The 21,557-nt window shown below is 37.7% G+C and overlaps 2 protein-coding genes across 2 annotated transcripts; one reads left to right on the top strand and one right to left on the bottom strand.

Annotated features, from left to right (window-relative positions):
* Positions 1 to 2,070: 2,070 nt before the first annotated feature.
* Positions 2,071 to 8,339, top strand: LOC111811515 (GATA transcription factor 26-like). Its single transcript, XM_023698406.1, has 8 exons — positions 2,071 to 2,528; positions 3,963 to 4,334; positions 4,513 to 4,882; positions 4,977 to 5,049; positions 5,151 to 5,254; positions 6,232 to 6,418; positions 6,514 to 6,616; positions 7,801 to 8,339. The coding sequence occupies exons 1-8, from the start codon at positions 2,489 to 2,491 to the stop codon at positions 8,100 to 8,102; spliced, it is 1,551 nt and encodes a 516-aa protein (XP_023554174.1). The 5' UTR covers positions 2,071 to 2,488; the 3' UTR covers positions 8,103 to 8,339.
* A 362-nt stretch (positions 8,340 to 8,701) lies between these two features.
* Positions 8,702 to 10,514, bottom strand: LOC111811524 (expansin-like B1). The gene is made up of 4 exons (XM_023698416.1): positions 10,379 to 10,514; positions 9,942 to 10,048; positions 9,537 to 9,851; positions 8,702 to 8,948 (listed from the first exon to the last, which is right to left on the bottom strand). The coding sequence occupies exons 1-4, from the start codon at positions 10,512 to 10,514 to the stop codon at positions 8,748 to 8,750; spliced, it is 759 nt and encodes a 252-aa protein (XP_023554184.1). The 3' UTR covers positions 8,702 to 8,747.
* Between the last annotated feature and the right edge of the window lie 11,043 nt (positions 10,515 to 21,557).

Genomic DNA, 21,557 nt, shown 5'->3' with positions numbered 1-21,557 from the left:
CGAACTTTTGATTCAGCTATAGTTACAAGTATCTTGTGAAAGATCGACTTACGTGGAGTAGTTATATCGATGGACACAACTTATCCTACAGTATATAAGAGTGCAACTCTAGATCTCTAAATCTATAGTTGTGCACACGGGATGAAATGAAAAACCTATATAAGCGACATCATCTGAAATGTCGAGCTTGATGTCCATTTGATTTTTTGTTTCGTCATTCTTCGACTTTGATAACAACCTCAACGTGTCGATGGTTAGCCTTTTCGACTTCGATCATGATCGCTCTTTTGATTGACCATTCATTTTTCATTGTTTGGTTGTAGTTTGTAGGCATTTCTTCATCCAACGACCACCACACAACTTGTGGTAAGTCTTCATTCCTCGTCTATTTTCGTATGCTTTTTCCATTCAATTTGGTTAACGATTTGATTCATTTGCTTATATTAGAGAATCTCTAATATCGGCGTAGTGCGTTCACTACTATCTTCGACGCATCTTGTGTAGGGAATGAACAGATCTTAATTTTCTTACTCTAATTCCTCTAACGTTGAATCTCTTGTCATAAATCGTTGTAACTCGAACACAAAATCAAAACTTGTGAGAACTTCTTGAAACAAAAACCATGTAGAATGAGCTGTTTAGAGATCTTTAGAGAGAATTCTCTATTCTCGAGAGATGAGTGAGATTCTTAACTTTGAGACCATCTTTCACGATTTGAAACAATATATTAATATCTAATGTATTAAAATATATACTTTATTTAATTTATATTTAAATATCATAAAATATTCCAATACATATTCAACCCATTTCAATTTCAATCCAATTTTAAATATATATTTTTAATATCAAATATATCAAATGCAATAAAAATATATCGTATTAATTATTAATTTAAACACTTACCAATTAAATATATTTTTCTACTTTTACCTTTAATATATTTAATAGAAAAATGGATAAAAAATCAATTAAACTATTTAATTAATCAATTTTCATTCATTAACTATAGATTAGTCACTTCAAACCAAAACTTGAACTCCTATGCACACTATACGACAACACATGGATATAATCACTACAGTCAAATCAATCTTGTTATTACATTTTTCACCTTAAGTACGATTAATTTATGATTCAATCATAAGCTAAGTCTCTCTCGAGCCAGTGAAAGGATGAAGCCCATTGTTCAAGTTCAAAAATCATCAATACATTGAACGTACTTATCAACTTACCCTATACAGAAAAAGGAGTGAATTCTATCTCATAAAATTATGTTTTTATAATACTTCATTTGGATTTATTATTATTATTATTTTTTAATTTTTTTCAAAAACATCATTTAATTTCTTTAATTTCTTAGCAATTAAGTTGGTGACTTTACTTTAGGTATATATATACATATATATATATATATGCCTAACCCTCTTCATTTCCCAATCAATTCCGTTTTAAAATAATAAACGGTCAAGATCTTCCCATCAACCATCGTTTAATGACTTTTATATGACATGTAGGACCAACGCCTATCGAAATTTAGTTTGGACCCCTTTAAAAAGTTACCATAGAAAATGACGTTTTAAATAAATTTACATTTCAGTCCTTATAACTCCGACCAGTTATTTTTACATTTATAAGAGATTTTTTTTTAGTATTTTACATCAAATTTCCCTTCATGTAACTAATCAATAAATTCAACCAATAAAATATCTTTTAACATTATGTTTTTAATATTTAATATCTCAAATATTTTATTTTGATATAATCTTTTAAATATATTTTTATATATATTCTGGGGGTATTTTTGACCAAAAGAAAATTAGCAAAGACTTCAGAGGGTTGATAGCTGAAAAGTCCACAGTCAATTGGATATTTAAAACTCTATTTTTTTTCTAAAAAAAATAAATGTATAATTGGAAATAAAATTGTTTTAATTACCAAAACATAAAGAAAAGCTGAATAATAATTATTATAATTAATTATTAATTTTTTTTTTTAAAACAATAAAAGAATTTTTTATAATAGCACATAGTCACAAGGGCCTCTCTTTCAACCCACCCCCACCCCCACCCCCTTCTTCCCCCAACCATTTCACCATTCTTTTTCCACACCCATTTATTAGATTCCTTCAATGCTCCTTTCTTCTCCATTGGAATTCGCCGATTCTTAACCCAAAAACCCATTTCAATTTCTTCATTTCTTCTTCATTTTTTGCACTTTTGGACATACAAATCTTCTGGGTTTTTCTGTTTTTCTGTTTTTGCTTTCTTTCTCCGAATTTCCCCTTCTGGGTTTGTTGTACAGATGCCTGTTTTTGTAATCCATGACTGTTTGCTTACAGTTTTTTAACAAAACAATCATGTTTCATATTTTTCTTCTTTTTTTTGTTGGGTGTGTATGAATAAGTTATTTAAGTCAAAGTTTGTTCCAATTTTCTTTTTCACTCTTCAACCAAATATTTAAATAAATAGGGAAAAAACAGAGTGATATGGGGAAGCATGGACCTTGCTGTCACTGTGGAGTTATAAGTGAGTTCTTGTTCCTTTATTTTGTGTGTTTGTTTTACTTTCTTGTTTGGTTTCTCTGTAATTTTTTGTAAATGAGTGTTGATTTTTCAGCTTGGTTTTGTTAAACATTTGTTCTCACAATGCTCTTGTTTGTTTGATGCTGTAAATTCTTCATTGGGTTTGTGAATTAGGAGAGGATTTTATGAAAGAAAGATTGAATTATAGTGTTTGAATGTTTCACTTTCTCTTTTTTGAGCTGAGTTCCTTAAGGAGTGAATGCTTTTGTTGAGGATTGTTAGGAGGGAGTCCCACGTTGGCTAGTTTAGGAATGATCATGAGTTTATACGTAAGGAATATATCTTCATTGGTATGAGGTCTTTTGGGGAAACCAAAAGTAAAGCCATGGGAGTTTATACTCAAAGTGGACAATATCATACCATTGTGGAAGGTTGGGATTCCTAACCTAGTATCAGAGTCATGCCTTGAACTTAGCTATGTCAATAGAATCCTCAAATGTCGAACAAAGAATTGTGAGTCTCGAAGGTGTCGAACAAAGAGTGTACTTTGTTTGAGGGCTCTAGAGAAGGAGTCGAGTCTTGATTAAGGGGAGGCTGTTCGAGGGATCCATAGGCCTCAGGGGAGGCTCTATGGTGTACTTTGTTCAAGGAGAGGATAGTTGAGGATTGTTGGGAGGGAGTCATGGGTTTATAAGTAAGGAATACACCTCCCTTGATATGAGGCCTTTTTGGGAATCCAAAAGTAAAGCCATGGGAGTTTATGCAAAGTGGATAATATCATACCATTGCCAAGGGTCGGGATTCCTAACAGCTTTCATGCCGTGAGCTTAACCTATATATTGAGTTGTGTGCTTTCTGAATTTGCATCATCATTTCTCATGAGTTGTAATTGACCTTGATGTTGAGTTTAATCACCATTTACACCCTGAGTGATTCAACATTTAGGTTTCTGAACTCTCCTGACATAGCAAAAGGTTCAATGGTTTTGTGCTGGTTTCTTTGTTAGTTCATTTAGTATTAGTAGAGCTCTAGGATTACAGTTTTACTGAAATCAGGTAAACTATGCTAGCCAATATTTATGGTTCTAAAACGACCCGGGCGCGTCGATGGAGAAGATTCTATATTTTTGTTTAAAAGTTTCATAAGGAAGTGTTATTCATCACATTGATCACTACCATGGCTTACCTCATGTCACACAACGGCTCTATGTAACGTGAGCTCGGGTAGTTAGATATCGACTTTTTATAAGTCGGGCAACATGTTATACCATCTCCATGCATTATTCTACCAGAAACTTATTGAGTTCTTATGAAACAATGGATAAAAGTTGGAACAACTCTTGTTCTTTGCTTTGTTGTATTGAAAATTCTACAGTTTCATTGATTGTTGGTTTAAGAATCTTTACTTCTGAGTATCTAATGCCCAAATGCTGGGACAGGCACTCCTCTTTGGCGTAATGGACCCCCCGACAAACCGGTGTTATGCAATGCATGTGGATCCCGATGGAGGACAAAAGGAACACTCACAAACTATACCCCGTTGCATGCTCGGACTGTTCCTGATGAATATGAAGATCACAGGGCTTCCAGGGTGAAGAGCATTTCAATAAATAAAAACAAAGAAGTAAAACTGCTGAAACGAAAGCTACAACAAGCCGATGGATCGATTGCGTGGACGCTTCCCGATCAAGGTCAGGATTACCATAGAGTAGTGGATGAAGACACAAGCAATAGGTCGAGTTCTGGATCGGCCATATCTAATCCTGAGAGTTGTGCCCATTTCAGCAGTGCAGATGCAAGTGATTTGACAGGTTAAACACTGAAAACAATTCTTGATGATCGATAGAACGAACGTCTTCGAAACCCTCCGCCCGAATCTTATGTTTAATATTTGATTATTATAGCTCAATTGGTTTTGTTCTATTATTCATCTTAGTGAATGAGGTATGCAATGCTGACTGTAATTATCTTCCATTTGGCAATCTTAAGGTCCAGCTCAGTCAGTAGTGTGGGAGACAACGGTGCCTTCGAGGAAGAGGACGTGTGTGACTCGTCCAAAGCAATCCCCGGTTGAAAAACTGACTAAAGATCTATGTAGTATTTTACGAGAGCAGAGATCCTCCTATTTCTCCGAAGCTTCCGAGGACGATCTGCTTTTCGAGAGCGAAAAACCTATGGTCTCTGTTGAGATAGGCCATGGAAGCATTCTCATTAGGCATCCAAGCTCGATAGCTCGAGACGAGGAATCTGAAGCTAGCTCAGTTTCAGTTGATAACAAGCAATACTTGATAAATGATATCTATTCCCCTCATTCTGCAACTGTTCTTGTATGTAGTGAACAACAAGAACAGTTTAACAGGTAGCTCCAATCTACTTCACAAAATTGAAAACAAAGGGAAATGCATAACACAATTATATGAACAATCACTATTCTTTTTCTCTTCAAATTTCAGGGACGAGTCTCGTCACGAATGCTTACAAGTTCTTGGAAACCACGACTCGCCCTTATGTGATGTAGATATAAATGTAAGTTGCATCTTTTAGTTCGCTGGATCCATAACTTGTTTTGTGAATTCTGATAGATATTTATGTATCTTAGTGCAAATGTGCTTTGTTTCTATGTCTAGGACGTCGTGAACTTCGGAGAGTTTGCGAGACGGTTAACAAATGAAGAACAACAGCAACTAATGAAGTACCTACCACAGGTTGATATCGCTGAATTTCCCGAGACGTAAGAATCTTTTTCGTTCGTGTTTATCGATTCTTTTATGTTCCTCCCTACCTAACGCCAAATAGGGAAAGGAAAATAGTTAGCTCAAGAGGGCAACATTATTTAACTGCACATGGTGCCCATTGTCCTATTTGGGCTTCCTCTCAAGGTTTTTAAAACGTGTCTACTAGGGAGGGATTTCTACACCTTTATAAGGAATGCTTCGTTCCCCTTTCCAACCGATGTGAGATCTCAAAATCCATCCGCTGGAGGACCCAATGTCCTCGTTGCCACATCGCCCGGTGTCTGGCTCTGATGTTATTTGTAACAGCCCAAGCCTACTACTAGTAGATATTGTCTTTATTGGGCTTCAACTCAAGGTTTTTAAAACGCGTCTGTTAGGGAGAGGTTTCCACACCCTTATAAGTAATGCTTTGTTCCCCTATCTCCAACCGATGTGGGATCTCGCAATTCACCCCCTTGTGAGCCCAACGTCCTCGCTGGCACACCACCCGATGTCTGGCTCTGATACCATTTGTAATAGCCCAAGCTTACCGCTAGCAGATATTGTCTTCTTTGTTCTTCCCCTCAAGGTTTTTAAAATGCGTCTACTAAGGAGATATTTCCACACCCTTATAAGGAATACTTCATTCTCCCCTCCAACCGACGTGAGATCTCACAATCCACCCCCTTTGAGGGCCCAGCGTCCTCGCTGACACACTGCCCGGTGTCTGACTCTAATACCATTTGTAACAGTCCAAGCCCACCGCTAGGAGATATTGTTCTCTTTGGGTTTCCCTTTAAGGTTTGTAAAACGCGTCTGCCAGGGAGAGGTTTCCACACCCTTATAAGGAATGCTCATTCCCCTCTTCAACCGACGTGGGATCTCACATATATAATTCGAGTATAATAAAGTACACTATTAGTTTACTCACACTGGATAGTCCAAGAAAATCACATGTTAGAGATTCTTGAGATTCTTGTTGTTTTATTTGCAGTGTCAAGAGAATGTTTGATAGCCCCTATTTCAAGGAGAATTTAATGTCCTTCCAACAACTGCTTAGTGAGGGCGTTTTCGATGCCTCCTTCCTTGGAACGAAGATCGAAGACTGCAAGACTCTGAGAAGGCTCGTATTATCTAATTCATCAAAATCCAAATGGGTCGAGCTCTATCAACAACTGAAGGTTAGGCCGATTTTACAGTGATTAGGTTTTTTTGATGGGAACGATAGGAAGAAAACTTCTAAGATGCATTTTAATCGAGTATTGTGAACGTGCAGAAATGTGAAAATGGTAGCAAAGAACCTTTTCTTTCCCGTGCCAACACGTCGGTGTCGAGTAACTACATGAATGTTGATGAGAGCTACAATCAAACTATTCCAGGTAAGAAAGCAAATTGTCTGCTGAATCTGATTAAAATGCTTATTCTTCTCAGTTTGCAGGATGATATACTTGTATCTTCCTAACTTAGGTTTAAATGGCATGTAGTACGAACTTTGACACACCATCTTAGCGATGGCTAATCTGCATAGTTAAACTAAGATGCACTTGTTTTGTCTGAATGTCCTTTAGTATAAGGGGAGGTGCCTTATCGATGGCTAGTCTGCATTGTAAAACTAAGATGCACGTGTTTTATCTGAATTTCCTTTAGTTTAAAGAAAGGTGCCTTATTGATGACTAGTTTGTATAGTAAAACTAAGATGCACGTGTTTTGTCCGAATTTCCTTTAGCTTAAGGAGAGGTGCCTTATCTATGACTAGTCTGCATAGTAAATCTAAGATGCACGTGTTTTGTTTGAATTTCCTTTAGTTTAAGGAGACGTGCCTTATCGATGGCTAGTCTGCATAGTAAAACTAAGATGCACGTGTTCTGTCCGAATTTTCTTTAGTTTAAGGAGAGGTGCCTTATCGATGACTAGTCTGCATAGTAAAACTAAGATGCACGTATTTTGTCCGAATTTCCTTTAGTTTAAGAAGAGGTGCTTTATTGATGACTAGTATGCATAGTAAAACTAAGATGCACGTGTTTTGTTTGTATTTCCTTTAGTTTAAGGAGAGGTGCCTTATTGAAGGGTAGTCTGCATAGTAAAACGAAGATGCACGTGTTTTGTCTGTATTTCCTTTCGTTTAAGGAGAGGTGCCTTATCGAAGGGTAGTCTGCATAGTAAAACTAAGATGCACGTGTTTTGTCTGTATTTCCTTTAGTTTAGGGAGAGGTGCCTTATCGAAGGATAGTCTGCATAGTAAAACTAAGATGCACGTGTTTTGTCTGTATTTCCTTTAGTTTAAGGAGAGGTGCCTTATCGAAGGGTAGTCTGCATAGTAAAACTAAGATGCACGTGTTTTGTCCAATTTTCCTTTAGTTTAAGGACAGGTACCCCACCAGTAGTAGGGTGGATCATTTACACTTGTGGATTTCTTTCTTTAAGAATGAGCACGAAACGATGATTTTACCGATACAAACTCGCATTATGATCTGCTGCAGACTTTATTACGTGAAATACTATCGTGTTTAAATTTTTGTTCGGTCGGTTTCAACCATACTCAGTAAATATTTTCCATCATCAGAGGTAAAGACTATCATGAAGAGTCCCAAAAGATTGGTGATGAAGGAAAATAAGGATCCTGGAGAGAATGATGGGTCTTGCTTCAGTCCTACAAGCTTATTTGCCTTGCCACCTGATGGAAGCTACGACATGTTCGACTGCTTGCATTTCGTTGAAGAACGTTCGGATCACGGTCTATTGTTAGAGGTACGGTCGAATAGTTCGTTCCCACAAGCCGAGCTCCTTCACCCGACCTCTCGTTCTGGTGGTAGGCAGGCCAGCACATGTAGTAGCTCAGTTCACCCACATCTTGTTCATCACTAACAACTGTATTTTCTGTTCATAACATGCGCGCTTAATAACTATGGCTCGGACTCGCATGCTTGGCTAGTCGGTAAACGAGGTCGAATATCAGTTTTCTTTTCACTTCACCCCTTCGATGAAGTTTGAATGATGGAAACATGAATTTGGGTGGAAAATTTTGTATAGGGTTAACACTAGATTTGTAAGATATATACTTGAATTTTATGTGTTGAAGAATTGATAGTTCCTAGATCTTTGTATGGTAGGTGTCGAGTCCATCTTTCTTAATATTTCCTTTATCGGTCATATCATCACTAAATGTGACCGTATCGTCACTTTCCCTCGCGACTGTATTGACAAGTTTTCAAAAGCATAGTAGTAACCACATCACCACGAAACATAGGGATCATATTATTGCTCTTCCTCATGTTCATATCGACAAGTTTACACTAATCTCTTTCATGATCATACATATGCTCGAAGTCTCACTGATAAGAACATCATTAGGAACATCATTAGGACCACATATTTCATACAACGTTATCTCTTACACTGATACCAACATTCGAATTTTCGTAAAAACGTTCACATCAGTAATATGAATAACATATACTATGATATGCATAATACAACACATAGTACTAATGGGTATGTTTAATTAAAGGGTTAATAGAGGTGAATGTTAGTATCGTAATCAACTCCTGCCTTCCAATAGCTTGGGAGAGCATTGGTTACCATCACCCACCTTCCATATCCCACACTTCCACTCACTTGAAACCTCAATTTTATGTCTCCTTTAGGTGGGTTTGCCATGTCCCAAACAGCTCCATGGGATCTCCTCATCCCCTTCCATTCATTGCAATCCTCCTACAACAAACCATATCACAAACCCTAGTTACAGAAACGACCCATAACAAGTACGACATCTTATAACATCAGCCATTTACAGAAGCCCTTGAGACAGAGACGAGAAAACCTTTCTGTTCCCACCTCTACGAGATTCTCCATTTACTTTTGTAAGGGTTAGCCCAGAAATAGGGTATCCACAAAAATCAGATGCCATTCACCCAATTTGGAGAAATCTCTCCCTACTCTCTCTCTTAATATCCGTTGTGTTTGAGGTGGGTTCTTACGGAGCTCCACAAGTTAAATTGTAATAGCCCAAGCCCACGGCTAATAAATATTGTCCTCTTGGGCTTTCCCTTTCGAGCTTCCCCTCAAGATTTTTAAAACGTGTCTATTAGGGAAAGGTTTCCACACCCTTATAAAGAATGTTTCGTTCTCCTCCCCAATCAAATGAGATCTCACATAAATGGATATCTCTACTACCAGCAATAATCCTAAACCAAAAGTTCGTTACATTACGAGAGAAGTATATGTTCTAACAGGAGTAAATTATATATATACTAAAACGATTGCAAGATACTTAGAGTTTAGTGAAACGAATAAACGAACCTGCCACAATTCAACGACGGTGATATCGTTTTGGCCACCGACATAAATGATGACGATCGCCAAGTAGTCCGGGTACCTACTATGCTCATGAACCTTGAACTTGACCGTGTTGTAATTAGGGTATTGGCATGAAACCCTTCTGAATTGTACATCAACCACACCATAAGAGAACAATTCAAAGGCTGTGTTTGGATGAGCCAATTTTGCAAAGGCTCGTGGGCTCAAGATAAAGTCAGTGTAATCCCCTTCACCATGGTCAGTCACCACTACATAGGCTCCACTATCACTACAATATGTTGGATTAGTGCACCTAACCTGAACCACCATTAACATTAAATTACATGTTAAATTAAACTTATGCTAATAGTTTATTAGAAAGTGAGCTAACATAATAATGAATGATACCTGGTAGCATGCACCACAACCAGAACCATTCCTATAGAGATAAGAAACGGCAGCAACATTGCCATCATTCACAGTCCTTCCAAAGTCACCAAATCCACAAGCCCCAGCTGAAAGAATGTTTAGTACCTTAATCATACCTCATTCATGTTTTAAAAAATTGCACGTTAGCGTTCTAAAATCATTCATGTAACGGCTCAGGTCCACGGCTCAAGATTTTTAAAATGCTTCTGCTAAGGAAAGGTTTCTACAACCTTATAAAGGGTGTTTCGTTCTCCTCCCCAACCGATGTGGGATCTTATAACTCATTTTCGTTTATGGAATTAAGTATAGAATTCAAATCGTTCTTTAAAAAGATGTGAAAACTACGGAGAATTGTGAGAAAACGTGTACAATTTTCAAAATAGAAACCGAAAAAGGTAGAATTGAAAGGGGCATACATGGTGTCCCATAGCAATCAGGGCTGCCATAATAAGTGGCTCTAGAGTATACAAAGTTGTCTTGAGAGGAGCATAGCATAGGCAAGAGCACGAGCAAGAGGCAGCCAAAAATGGGACATTTAACTGAGATCTCCATTAAGTATAGGCCTCAAAAGCAAAGTGTTTGTGAAAATCCTCAAAGAAAATGGTTTAGGAGTTGAAAGAATTTTGGAAAAGATGAGATTGTTGGGAACATTTGGTTTGAGAGAGCCTTTATTTATAAGTGTGAGACTTTGAGGCCAACTTTTTTCTTTTCTTTTTTTTTTTTAAAGAGAAAAGGGAAGGAACTTGCTAACCCATTTGAGGGTGTCGTACCCCAAATACCGCAACAAAAAAAAGTTACGATACCCAATTGTTGTAGTGGAAGTGGAAGTGGAAGTGGAAGCAATATCGATTGCACTCACATACTCAAAAAGAAATTGAATAAATAGACACAGATTTACATTGGTTTGGAAAGAAGAAATTTTCCCATATCCACGTGTGGTAGTCAATTACTATAATCAAAGTATTTACAAGTGTATCTCTTATATCACATTACAAAGTCTCTCAACAAAGTTACTCTCAGTTGCCTTTAGGCAAACACAAAATGACAATGACTCCACACTTTAAAACAATGCTAGACAAGTCTTTAGATAGACGTAACAACATTAATGCTCATACGGTATCAAAATGAGAATATGAGCCAAAATGGTTATGAACTAAACGAAAGTTAATAACCAAAATAGATGAGAATATGAACCAGGGTTATAAACTAAATGAGAGTTAGACACCTTACAACGGAGGAACCAAAAGTAAAACCATGAGAACTTATGCTTAAAATGAATAATATCGTACCATTATACGAAATATGTGACTTCTAACATAGTTTTAGTCAAGTTTTTCGAGATGAAAAAAGATTCCCAAATGGATATTAATAAGATTCCGACCAAAAAAAAAAAAATCCTCGAACTAGAGTGTTGGTTAGCCTGCCTATTCTTCCAATCTTTTTTTTTTTGGCAAAATACACTTTCGAGTCCAAGTATGTGTACTCCGGCCTCACTGACACTCGTTTCTTTTTCCAATCGACATGGGACTCCACCAAAGGGCCCAACCTCGATGATACTCGTTTCTTTCTCCAGTCGATATGGGACCCCCACCAAATTTACCCTTTCACCCTCCTTTAGGGCCCAGCCTCGCTGACACTCGTTTCCCCCCTTTAGGGCCCAGCCTCGCTGACACTCGTTTCCCCCCCTTTAGGGCCCAGCCTCGCTGACACTCGTTTCTTTTTCCAATCGATATGGCCCCCCACCAAATCCACCCCTTTAGGTCCCAGCGTTCTTAATTGCACACCGCCTCGTGTCTACCACCCTACGGGGACATGGGATCTTACAATCCACCCCCTTCAGGGCCTAGCTTCCTCACTGACACTCGTTCATTTTTCCAATCGATATGCGACCCCCACCAAATCCACTCCCCTTCGGAGCCCAGCGTCCTTACTGGCACACCGCCTCGTGTCTACCCCCTTCGGGGAACAGCCTCCTCGCTTGCTCATCACCCGGTGTCTGACTCTTATACCATTTGTAATAGCCCAGGTCCACCGCTAACAAATATTGTCCTCTTTAGGCTTTTCCTTTCAAGTTTAACCTTAAGGTTTTTAAAACGCGTGCTAGAGAGAGGTTTCCACACCTTTATAAAGGGTGTTTAGTTCTCCCCTCCAACCGACGTGGGATCTTACTATAAGTCATTAAGAGTTGGTTGTTTTTTATCAAATACTTCAAAGATTAAATACCATTGATTAGTTGAATAGTATACAAACATATTTATAGAGATAATTTACACATAAAAGAAACTTCATTGTAGATTCTATAAAATGGGGTTAGGTGAGCTTTTTTTTAATCCTGCCGTCCTCAAGTGACTCTCCAACGCACTAACCTAAAATATGATAAACTTTCATTGAAAAACATGTAATCATCACATCCATTTGTGTATATAGAATTATATATCAATATTATAGGCCTGTTTCCTTTCTTCAACATTTCATCATCTTGCGATCTTAATGGCTGCCGCTTGAAATTTGTGGAAAAAATCAAATCAAACACTGCAACCATGGTGGAAATAACTCTCTTTCCTAACTTGACATTCGGAAAAAAAGAAGAGTATATAAATGAATCGTGATAGGATGACTAAGAAAGACTTAAGAACGGTTATAACTCTCTTTCATAACTGGTTATTTATGCTAATAAGATGCACTTTCATTTTGAGTGAGTTAATTATAAAAACTTCATAGTTAAAAGTGTTTTATTTGGAGTAATTCTATGTTGAGTCATCTAGTAGGATGCATGTTAATATAGACAAAAATATGTTGAATCAATATTTAAAATTTAGATACAGTAGTCGATGATTCTGACATCTAAGATCACCAAATTATTTCATGTAAAACCACCAAATTAGGTCTTTAATGTGACATTTATAGACCTTCCTCAATGGAAAAAAAGTTTGAAACATACACTACATGGTTAAACGATTTTTATTAAATTATAAATTTAGTCGTTGTACTTTTAGAATTGTGTCGAATATATCCCACGACTTTAAAAACATGTTTAAAAAGACCATAAATTTTCAATTTTATGTCTAACAAGTCGTTGACCATGCATTTTTCTTTTAATTACGAATATGTGGATAAAACTAAAAGTTTCGGACACAAAATTGATAGTGTAAAAACTTATTTAACATATTCAGAGTACTAATTAAGGAACCAAGCCTAAATTTCAAAGATATTATTAGATGTTTTGGGTTTTATCATTTACATTTACAAAGTAATTAACATAAGATAACATCTAGAAGCAAAGCAAATTAATTATAACTTTAGGTTAAGAGAGAAATGAAGAACAATCAATCATAAATGATGGTCACTATACATAGATGGATGAACAAGGGGAACTTGACAAAGACATATCGACTTCCATAAATGGCTCACTCTCTTTACCACTACGAGAAAAATAAAATGGGTAGGGTTTTACAAGTGTAGGGTTCATAATTGGCTAGGGTTTCTTTGTATCATTCTTGTACACATGTAAAGAAGAAGGCCTATCTAGTTGGTGATAAGCCAAAAGAATTGCATACCCACCAACCAACAAACAATGCCTCTCCATATTAGTTAATGACCTTCACAATGGGGATATTGATACTTATTTATTTTGCCCTTTATGTAGTGTATTGGGTTGGAAGCTACTAGATTACTTTGAACCATTATTCAAAAGAAAAAAGGTTATATTTGTTGGGACACCAAACCCAAATGGGGGAAAAGGGATAACATATGGGTGAAGTGATTAAGAAAAAAAGGGGAAGGATAGATGATCCTCTTGGGTTCTGACCAGTGTGATACTCGAGTAAAAGATGAGTACATGAATTAACTGATACTATGTCCGAATGAGAACCATCCTTAGGATTGGATGGCTAAGAAAGACGGTGCTTTTTTAGTAGTTTAATCATAGGATCTTTAAAGTTGAAGTGTGTTTTGCTTAGAATAGTTTTACTATGGGTAACCTCTTAGGGATTTCGAAGGAAGCATGTCACATGGGAATGCTAATACCATTTGATGTCGAATTTAAATTCCAAATCTTGATCCGAATTTTGGGCATGAATCGGTCTGCCAAACGACATCTTACAAATCAAAATATTGCCCTTATTTATATACTTATGATTCTTCTCACTTTTAGCTCATATGATACTATTTACACATTTCATATAAATACTAAATTAACTAAAATTACCCGTAAATCAATATCTAGGATGAAAAGAAAAAAAAAGATCACGGAAAAAAATGAACATTAGTCGGTACATAAAAAATGAACTGTTGACAACCAACAATTATTTATCTAAAGTACCGTGACCTCAATTAAAATGTTAGACGTTCAAATCTCTAATACTTCAAAATATTAATCTCACTACAATTAAAACATAGAGTTATTTTGTGATTTGGAAAGTTAATGAAGTTATATCAAAATTGGAATTAATCTTAAAAATATAATGATAATGAAGATCTTTAACACACTTTTAAATAATTTGAAGAGATTGAGATTTGAATGGGAAGAAGATATTTTGCATTAAAAAAGGACATATTAAATGCAAAAGCAAGAAAGTGAGATGATGGAAGGGCACATCGATATTGAAAAGTGAGGTTCATAGGCCTTTTACAAGTGTCATATGGATTATTATGTGGAGGAAAAGTGGGGCTTATAGGGTTGATGAGATATGGTGGATCCATCAAAACAACCACCAATAATTACATTCACAAACCTACGACCTCTAATAGATTCTATGTTATTAGAATTAATTAAGATTGAGTTTTGTAAACATTAATGTTAATCCATCCTATCTTATCCATTGTTGTTTTTTCGATGATTTGTATAGAATTGTTGGATGAAAGTTCCACATCTGCTAATTTAGGGAATAATCATGGGTTTATAATCAAAGAATACTATCTCCATCGGTATGAAAACTTTTGGAAAAACCCAAATCAAAGCCACGAAAGCTTATACTCAAAGTGGACAATATCATATCATTGTAGACATTCTAGAACGACCCCTTCTGTGACCGCGCAACTAAAAAAATACGAAAATGGTGAGCTTTCATGTTGATCATTGATATTGGAGCACTGGATATAATAGCTTTAGGCAAGTTGATTTAGTTCCAAGATATCGTTTCATTGTGACAAGGCGAAGGTTTTATATGCCTAGTGTTTTTCATAGGGAGCACGGGCTATGTTCATTAGGAAGATTGATCGGTTCATGTAGAGATGTGATTATTAGAAGGTGATGGTTTTTTTTTTTTGTGGTTGCAATGATGTTTTTGGATTCTTCTCTGATAGGTTACCCGAATTTTATTAACATGATATTTAGAGTGATTATAAAATTGATTGTAAGAATATCGATATAACCTATTGGACAAGCATGTCTAGTTTAACGCTTCCAATGTGATATGATGGAGGAAGGTATATTCTGTTCTGTGCTCCAGATAATTGATGGATGTTACTTCCTCGTTGAACTTTCTTGATTGCTGATTGTGTGTGACTTATGTTATGATTTTCATGCATCAAGGTTGGTAGGAATGCCTTTTTAAATAACATCTGTGGATGGGTAGACATGATTATATGTTAGAGATGGTTGATAGATATATTTTCCTAGGAGAGCATGCATCAAGATCACAGTTAAGATTAGGGCGCTATAGCTAGGCGGTTTGTATGCAGAACTAGAGATTAGACTTATGTTCACCCAGGGATTGGTTAAGTCGAGGGGCTAGCCTATAACATCTTGGAATTGAGAAGATGGAATTTTAACTGCATTAACGTCCCTATGAACCTAATAGACCTCCATGGTATATTAACATGATTTAAGTAGCCTACAAAATCACGAAACTAGTTGAGTTATTATTGAGTGTAGAGTCGAGACAGGGTCAACACTCTAATCCCGTTAAATCTGTTTTTGAGAAGAACTAGGGACTACATGGGTAGTTAACTCAAGACATGGACCCCTATTGAGTGTAGAAACACGCAAACATGTGTTAGGATCGATACCAGTTGTTAGGATCGCACAACAACGCACACGCTCGATCTAGATGAACACAAAGAGAAGGATAGAGAGAAGTTGCAAGGAGAACTCTGGCTAAAAGGATTTTTTATTGATGACTTCAGGCATGTACAACAAGAGAGTACAGAGAATAGAAAAGTACATTTAAGAGCTTTACTGGACGGGATATATATATGGTTCAGTCTACTAAATATAGCTTTACCAGATTTAACCATCTACTATATATAGCTATGTACCATATATAGCTTTACCGGATATAGCCATTGACCAAGCTATAAATACAGGGAGCAGACTCCATAACTCAACAATTCTCCCACTTGGAGACTGATCCTACACCATACCAATTAGGGCTTTGCATAGCTTTAATTTTCCAACATCAACACATTTTGTCAACATGTCTGCTGGATTCTTTGCACCCTCTATCTTCTCCAAACACATATCGCCTTCTTCCACTAACCTGCGAGTGAAATGGTACCGTCTTCTAATGTGTTTTGTTCTTGAATGATAGACTGGGTTTTTCACCAACTGTATGGCACTCTGACTATCTGTATAAAGGATCTTCTTGCACTGCTTCCGGCCTAATTCTTCTAGATAGTCTGTCATCCATATCATCTCCTTTCCAGCTTCAGCTATGGCCACGTACTCAGCTTCAGTAGATGAAAGAGCAACGCATTTCTGAAGCTTAGACATCCAACTCACTGCTGTTCCATCTATAGTGTAGATATACCCAGATGTGCTCTTGCTGGAGTCTACATCTCCACTCAGATCAGCATCCACAAAACCTTGCAGAACTACTTTGCCATTGCCATAACAAAGTGTAGTATTGGATGTACCTCTCAGATATCTTAGAAGCCACTTCACAGCTTCCCAATGTTCCTTCCCTGGATTTGCCATGTACTTGCTAACAACTCCCACTGCATGTGTTATGTCAGGTCTAGTGCAGACCATAGCATACATCAAACTCCCAACTGCAGAAGCGTACGGAACTGATGCCATGTGCTCACGTTCCTCAACTGTCTTGGGAGATTGCCCCTTTGACAATTTAATATGATTTGCCAAGGGGGTAGTCCTGGGTTTAGCGTTATTCATCTTGAATTTGGACAACACCTTCTCAATGTACTGCTCTTGGGATAGATTTAATGTGCCAGCAGATCTATCTCGAGAAATCCTCATCCCAAGGATCTGCTTCGCTGCACCTAAATCTTTCATCTCAAATACTGAAGACAAGCTTGCCTTCAGGTGGTTTATCTCCCTCATACTTGATCCAGCAATTAGTATATCATCCACATACAGGAGTAGAAACACATAAGAATCAGTGTATTTCTTGAGGTAGCAACACTGATCCTTTTCACTTCTGTGGAAACCACTCTTGCTCATGAAGGAGTCAAACTTCTTGTACCATTGTCTCGGTGCTTGTTTCAGTCCATACAAGCTCTTATTGAGCTTACACACCATGTGCTCCTTGCTTGGAGCTGCAAATCCTTCGGGTTGTTGCATATAGATCTCCTCGTCTAGATCTCCATGTAAAAATGCCGTTTTTACATCCATTTGCTCAAGGTGCAAATTCTCCGATGCAACAATACTCAGTAGAATTCGGATAGTAGTTAATTTCACAACTGGAGAAAAGATCTCAGCATAATCAATGCCTTTTCTTTGTGAATATCCTTTAACTACTAACCGAGCCTTAAACCTCCTTCTGCCATCTGGTTCAACCTTGATTTTGAACACCCATTTGTTCAACAGAGCTCTCTTTCCTGTAGGCAACTCAGTCAGCACCCACGTATTATTCCTTTCAAGTGAGCTCATCTCATCATCCATGGCTTGCTCCCACTTAGTTGAATCTTCCACTTGTAGGGCCTCATCAAAGGACTCTGGTTCTCCTTCGTCAGTCAGCAACAGATAGTGTAATGAGGTTGAATATCTGTCTGGTGCTCTGGTAGTTCTGGATGATCTTCTCAACACCTGTTCAGGTGCAACTTGCTCCACGTCTGGTTCTTCAGCAATAGGATCAGCCACGTCTGGTTCTTCAGCAATAGGATCAGGAGTTTCTTGAGCTTCTGTTGTACCATCACTGTGTGAATTTTCTTGCCACTCAAATTCAACTCCCACTTGCTTCGTAGTCTCAGAGTTTATCTTCTCTCTGTCCTTGTACATGACATTTTCATCAAAGGTCACATCACAGTGTCTTAGGATCTTCATATTTTTCTCATCCCAAAACCTATACCCGAACATGTCAGAGCCATAGCCTATGAAGTAGCATTTCACAGCCTTAGCATCAAGCTTATCTCTCTTCTCTGGATCAACATGAACATATGCAGTACAGCCAAAGGTTCTCAAGTGAGAGTACTTGAGTTCTTTTCCTGTCCATACTTCTTCGGGCAATTTGAACTTCAAGGGTACTGACGGCCCTCTATTAATCAAATATGCTGCTGTGTTCACAGCATCAGCCCAGAATGCCTTTGGCAATCCAGAATGAATCCTCATGCTTCTTGCTCGCTCATTCAAGGTTCTGTTCATCCTTTCTGCAATACCATTTTGTCTTGCCTTACCGGGAATTGTTCTTATTAATCTAATTCCCTCAGCTGCACAAAATGTTATAAACTCTGATTTGTTGTACTCTCCTCCATTGTCAGACCTCAGGCATTTGATCTTCAAGCCGGTCTGATTTTCAACTTCAGCTTTCCACTTCTTGAAGGTGGTAAACACATCTGACTTATGTTTCAGAAAGTAAACCCATACCTTCCTGCTGAAGTCATCGATGAAGGTGACGTAGTACCTTGATCCACCAAGTGATGAAACTGGAGATGGTCCCCAGACGTCTGTATGGACCATTTCCAACCGCACTTTCTTCGGTTCTCTGGCAGCCTTTGTGAAACTAACTCGTTTCTGTTTGCCCATAACGCAGCTCTCACAAAGACCCATATCAACAGATTTTAAGCCTTCTAAAGCTCCTTTCGCAGTGAGCATCTTCATTCCTTTGACGCTCATATGTCCAAGTCTATTGTGCCATAGACTTGAATTGGAAGCACTCTCAGCAGCAGCAGTCATGTTTATACACTCTGCAGTAGTGTATAAGGTTCCAGATTTTGTGCCACGCGCAACAACCATGGCGCCCTTCACAATCTTCCAGGAACTCTTTCCAAACTCTGCTGCATAGCCTGTGCTATCCAACTGACCAATAGAGATCAGGTTCTTCTTGAGACCAGGAATGTATCTGACATCTTGTAATGTCCATTGATTTCCTGCTGGAGTTTGTATGGAGACATCTCCCTTTCCTTCAATCTCCAAGGTTTTATTGTCGGCAAGATACACCTTCCCGAAATTTCCTGATTTGAAATTTCGAAACAATTCCTTACTTGGAGACGAATGGAACGATGCACCTGAATCCAAAATCCAGGATTCAGCTGGGCTATCCACACTAAGGATTAAAACGTCCTCAGCATCTTCTGTTGTGTATATAGAATCATCATCATCTTCAGATTTATGATTCTGCTTCTTCTTTAGCTTTGTACAATCTGTCCGAAAGTGTCCTTTTCCCCCACAGCTCCAACACGTTACGTTGGGTTTGTTTGGAGATTTTCCCCGGTTCTTTGATTTTGAACGCCCATGTTTGTTTGAGCTCTTTGATTTGCTTCTTCCCCTTCGATCAACACTGAGAGCATTGCCTGATGAATCTCCAGTTTCCCGTTTGCGAATACTTTCGCTGAGAACTACATCTCGAATTTCATCAAACTTCAGTTTATCAGATCCTCGGGAACTGCTGATTGCGGCAACAACAGTATCCCATGACTCGGGTAAGGATGACATCAAAATCAACGCTTTAATTTCATCTTCGAAATTAATTTCCACCGAACCCAGTTGACTTATGATCATATTGAATTCATTTATATGATCCGCAACACGTCCACCTTCAGACATCTGTAGATTGAACAATCTACGCATCAAATACACCTTGTTCATAGCCGACGGTTTTTCATACATATTTGACAGCGCCTTCATCAGATCTGACGTTGTCTTCTCCTTGATGATGTTAAACGCCACGTTTCTGGATAGCGTCAACCGGATCATCCCTAAGGCTTGTCGATCCTTGAGCTTCCACTGTTCCGTGGTCATGGTATCCGGCTTCACCCCCAACAGAGGTTCGTGAAGATCTTTCTGGTACAGATAATCTTCAATCTGCATCTTCCAGAAACCGAAATCGGATCCATCGAACTTCTCAATTCCAATCTTTGAACTTTCCATCTTCACAGATCGTGGTGAATTTTGCCTTGCTCTGATACCAGTTGTTAGGATCGATACCAGTTGTTAGGATCGCACAACAACGCACACGCTCGATCTAGATGAACACAAAGAGAAGGATAGAGAGAAGTTGCAAGGAGAACTCTGGCTAAAAGGATTTTTTATTGATGACTTCAGGCATGTACAACAAGAGAGTACAGAGAATAGAAAAGTACATTTAAGAGCTTTACTGGACGGGATATATATATGGTTCAGTCTACTAAATATAGCTTTACCAGATTTAACCATCTACTATATATAGCTATGTACCATATATAGCTTTACCGGATATAGCCATTGACCAAGCTATAAATACAGGGAGCAGACTCCATAACTCAACAACATGTACCAATCCTGGTTCGACTAGGGTCTACATGGGTAGGTGCCAGGATTAGAACCCCTATTGAGTGTTGAAACGAGTCAAGACTGATGTTGCGACTTTGTAAACCGATCTTGGAAGAGATCAAGGCCTACGCAGGTAGGTTGTTTAGTATGAACACATATATTGAGTGTAGGAACAGGTCAAGGCCAAGGTCATGACGCCGTAAACGAGTGTTGAAGAGAGATTAGGGACTATACAGGTAGACGATCAATAAGGAATCAATTAGAACTTCGAGACCTACACAAAGCTATAGACCAAAGGAAAGTCGTGAGAATCTATTATGAGAAGGAAGCGATGAGAGCGTACAAGTAGGTTGCTTAGTGAGTATATTTTTATACTCACCCAACTTTTTCCTTTCTATTTCAGGTATTTATCGAGGTAGGGAGGTGTTCCGGAGTTGCACTGTCATAGAGGAGTGTTGTTTCGGAGCGTCAGTCCTTGACAAAAGAGAAGGAAAAAAAAGTTTACAAAAATGCCCTTAATAATAGAAAATTACAAAAATGACCCTAAACTTTAAGTTATTTACAAGAATACCCCTGCATAGAATTTAAATGGAGATTTTATTTTAGAACGTGTTAGTTACATAAAATCAATAGAATCTCGAAATCTAACCATTGGATCAAGCTGAAAATTGAGTGAGTTCAAGAAGACTCGAGGTTCTTTAGATCCAATTGTTGATATTCAAACCTAAGGTCAGTAACACTCTTATCAAAGTAGATATTTTCGATAGACTGTTCATAAGCTTCAGGTTAAGTCAGTTTGATTCTAGAACAAATAAGGTTTGTAAAACGTTTATTTATAAATATCAATCGAGATTCCTACCTGTCCTAATTGAGCTCCCCAACATGTTTCATAAAGATTTTTTTTTTTTTTTTTTTTTTTTTTTTTTTTTTTTTTTTTTTTTTTTTTTTTT

The sequence above is a fragment of the Cucurbita pepo genome, chromosome LG15 (assembly GCF_002806865.2).
Source record: "Cucurbita pepo subsp. pepo cultivar mu-cu-16 chromosome LG15, ASM280686v2, whole genome shotgun sequence".
Classification (NCBI taxonomy): Eukaryota; Viridiplantae; Streptophyta; class Magnoliopsida; order Cucurbitales; family Cucurbitaceae; genus Cucurbita; species Cucurbita pepo.
The sequence above is the reverse complement of the archived record's forward strand: the minus strand, read 5'-3'. Positions and strand labels throughout refer to the sequence as shown.